This window comes from Oratosquilla oratoria, chromosome 24 (assembly GCF_046742065.1).
Source record: "Oratosquilla oratoria isolate Oo_2021 chromosome 24, ASM4674206v1, whole genome shotgun sequence".
Taxonomy (NCBI): Eukaryota; Metazoa; Arthropoda; class Malacostraca; order Stomatopoda; family Squillidae; genus Oratosquilla; species Oratosquilla oratoria.
In genome coordinates this window covers 54,230,149-54,232,648 of record NC_134800.1, presented here as the reverse complement: position 1 = coordinate 54,232,648, position 2,500 = coordinate 54,230,149, and the positions used below count along the sequence as shown (strand labels likewise).

Here is a 2,500-nt window from a genome sequence, read left to right as displayed (position 1 = left end):
GAAGGAAAACAATTTTCCTCCAGCACATAAAATGACATCCTATTTTTTTTTTTTTTTTTTTTTTTTTTTTTTTTTTTTTTTGAGAAAAACAAAACAGTTAGCCATTGTGATTTTACACCGGAAAAGTTTCTGGAGGTGAGCGGTACCGCTGGTGAATCGGAGGTCGGAGGTAAAACACCCCAGTGTGATAACCCCTCCTACCGACGGCGTCTTGATGCAGATTTCCCCCGCAGTGTCTGCCGGGAGCGACTCGCCCGTTTCGACGTCGACGACTTTGGCGAGGACGTTCGGAAGAAGCTGACCGCAACAGCCCAGCTTGTCGCTTCCTGTAGGTGTGATGTGTGTACAGAGCACTTCGGTCATGCCGTAAGCTACAAGAAAGAAAGAAAAAAGAAAAAAGGTTAGTGGTCTGCACCCTGCTTGAAGTTGTCAGAACATGTGGACGTAAGAATGGAGAAAACTGCAAGAGACCATAAGGTCTACACTAGGCAGTTCCATGTCCCTTACCACCTTTCTTCCCGATCCATAGACCCTGTTCACAACCTGTTTCAACCTCCGCGGTTTGAACCGCGGAGGTTTAATTACAGTGTAAGTCCATTGAGGAGTTCACACATAACCGTGCAGTTTTTTCTTGATTATGGGGCACCACCGCGGCTACCGCGCGGTTCAAAACGCTAGTGGGAACAGGGCCTATATACAGTTATCTATTTTTTTAACAACCAATTATTTACGCTCTTATTCTGTTGTTACTAAATTTATTCCATTTGTTGACCACTCTATTGGTAAACCAGTTCTTGCCTATTTCCTTCTTAAACATAAATTTGTCTAATTTAGATCCGACTCTGCCCTGAACATGAATGACATTACAGAAAAGAAGTTTAACGAATCCTGTACAGTATCTAAATGGCCTTACTAATAGAATGGCCTTCGGGGTAAAATTTAGGATTATATGGAGTGAAGCAAACAGGAGGAAAAATTAGAAAAAGAGCGAAATATTGTAATATAAGAAGATAAAAAATATAGTACGCACACACACACACACACACACACACACACACACACACACACACACACACACACACACACACACATACACACACACACACACATATATATATATATATATGTCTATATATACATATATACATATATATATATATATATATATATATATGTATATACATATATACATATATATATAAATATATACATATATATATACATATATATATATATATATATTGCTTACAATTTTGCAAGGAAATCATTTTTAACTCCTCAGCCTAAATCACCTTTCAATTATCATAATGTTTTAATTTTACCATTTCAAGAAAATTTGTTAAGTATCACAGAATTATTAAAAATATTTAACGTAAAGGTAGTTTTTAAACATGATAGTACAGTAAAACATAAACTCATCAACAATAGTATTGAAATTAAAAAAGGATGCATTTATAAAATTCCTTGCAAAATGTGTAATCAATTTTACATAGGTCAAACTGCCAAACCCTTAAACATTAGAATTGAACAACACAAGAAAAATGTTAGGGATGGCAATCATTCTAGTGGTATATTCAAGCATATTGAATTAAATAATCATCCAGTTGATTGGGGTAATGCCCAGGTAATCTATTATACCAACAACATAATAGCAAGAAATTTAATAGAGTGCAGTTTGATTCATACCACCAGTAATCAAAATACCAACCTACATAAAGGCTTGTACAAACTTGATAATTTCATTTGTCAAGAAATTAGTAAGATAATATCAGGTAAAATGTAACCCAACGAATTGACCTAATGTCGCCCTATATCATTAGTAGAAACAGTGACCCTTGGCGACTGTGACCTGATGTCGCCCCACCATCGTAAGATAATTGACAATGACCTTCCGCTCTCCAGGGGGTAATTGGTCGCTACGCTTATTCAAACTGTCCTTGTTCCTTTGTATCATGTATATATTGTCTATGTATTGCTATCACTATTTACTTGTTGCACTGAAGATGTAATATACGAAAGCGCTCTGCTTCGTTAGTTTCTTTTTCCAAGTGGTCTACTTTGCATAAGTGAACACACGTACCCGTGTTCTTATTAGCATATATATATATATATATATATATATATATATATATATATATATATATACATATATATATATATGTATATATATATTACAAAGGATTACAAAGGCGGAGCATGCCGACAGGAGACCTTTTGGTCCATATCTAGGTCGGATGCGAAAAAAATCATAATAATAGAATAATAATAATAAGAAAAAACTATGATAATGTATGCAACAAACAAAATACATAAATAAATGCATAGGTATAGTTGAATAACAAACAAACAGGTAAACAGTAAATAGTAATAAATTGACACATAACTAATAATAAATGAAAATCAAACGACAAGTGATAACAAAGCAAAAACAAATAATATAAAATAAATCATAATCATTACAGCATCTTGCTTAGATGTTTATCTAAATGAGTCTTAAAGC

At 34.1% G+C, this 2,500-nt stretch overlaps 1 protein-coding gene across 1 annotated transcript in view; it reads right to left on the bottom strand.

The window, feature by feature from the left end:
- Nucleotides 1-2,500, bottom strand: part of LOC143038639 (uncharacterized) — a 41,220-nt gene that overhangs the window by 3,211 nt on the left and 35,509 nt on the right. Inside the window, exon 8 of the mRNA XM_076208117.1 lies at nucleotides 202-371. Coding sequence (XP_076064232.1) covers nucleotides 202-371 — 170 coding nt within the window. The remainder of the gene's footprint in view (nucleotides 1-201; nucleotides 372-2,500) is intronic.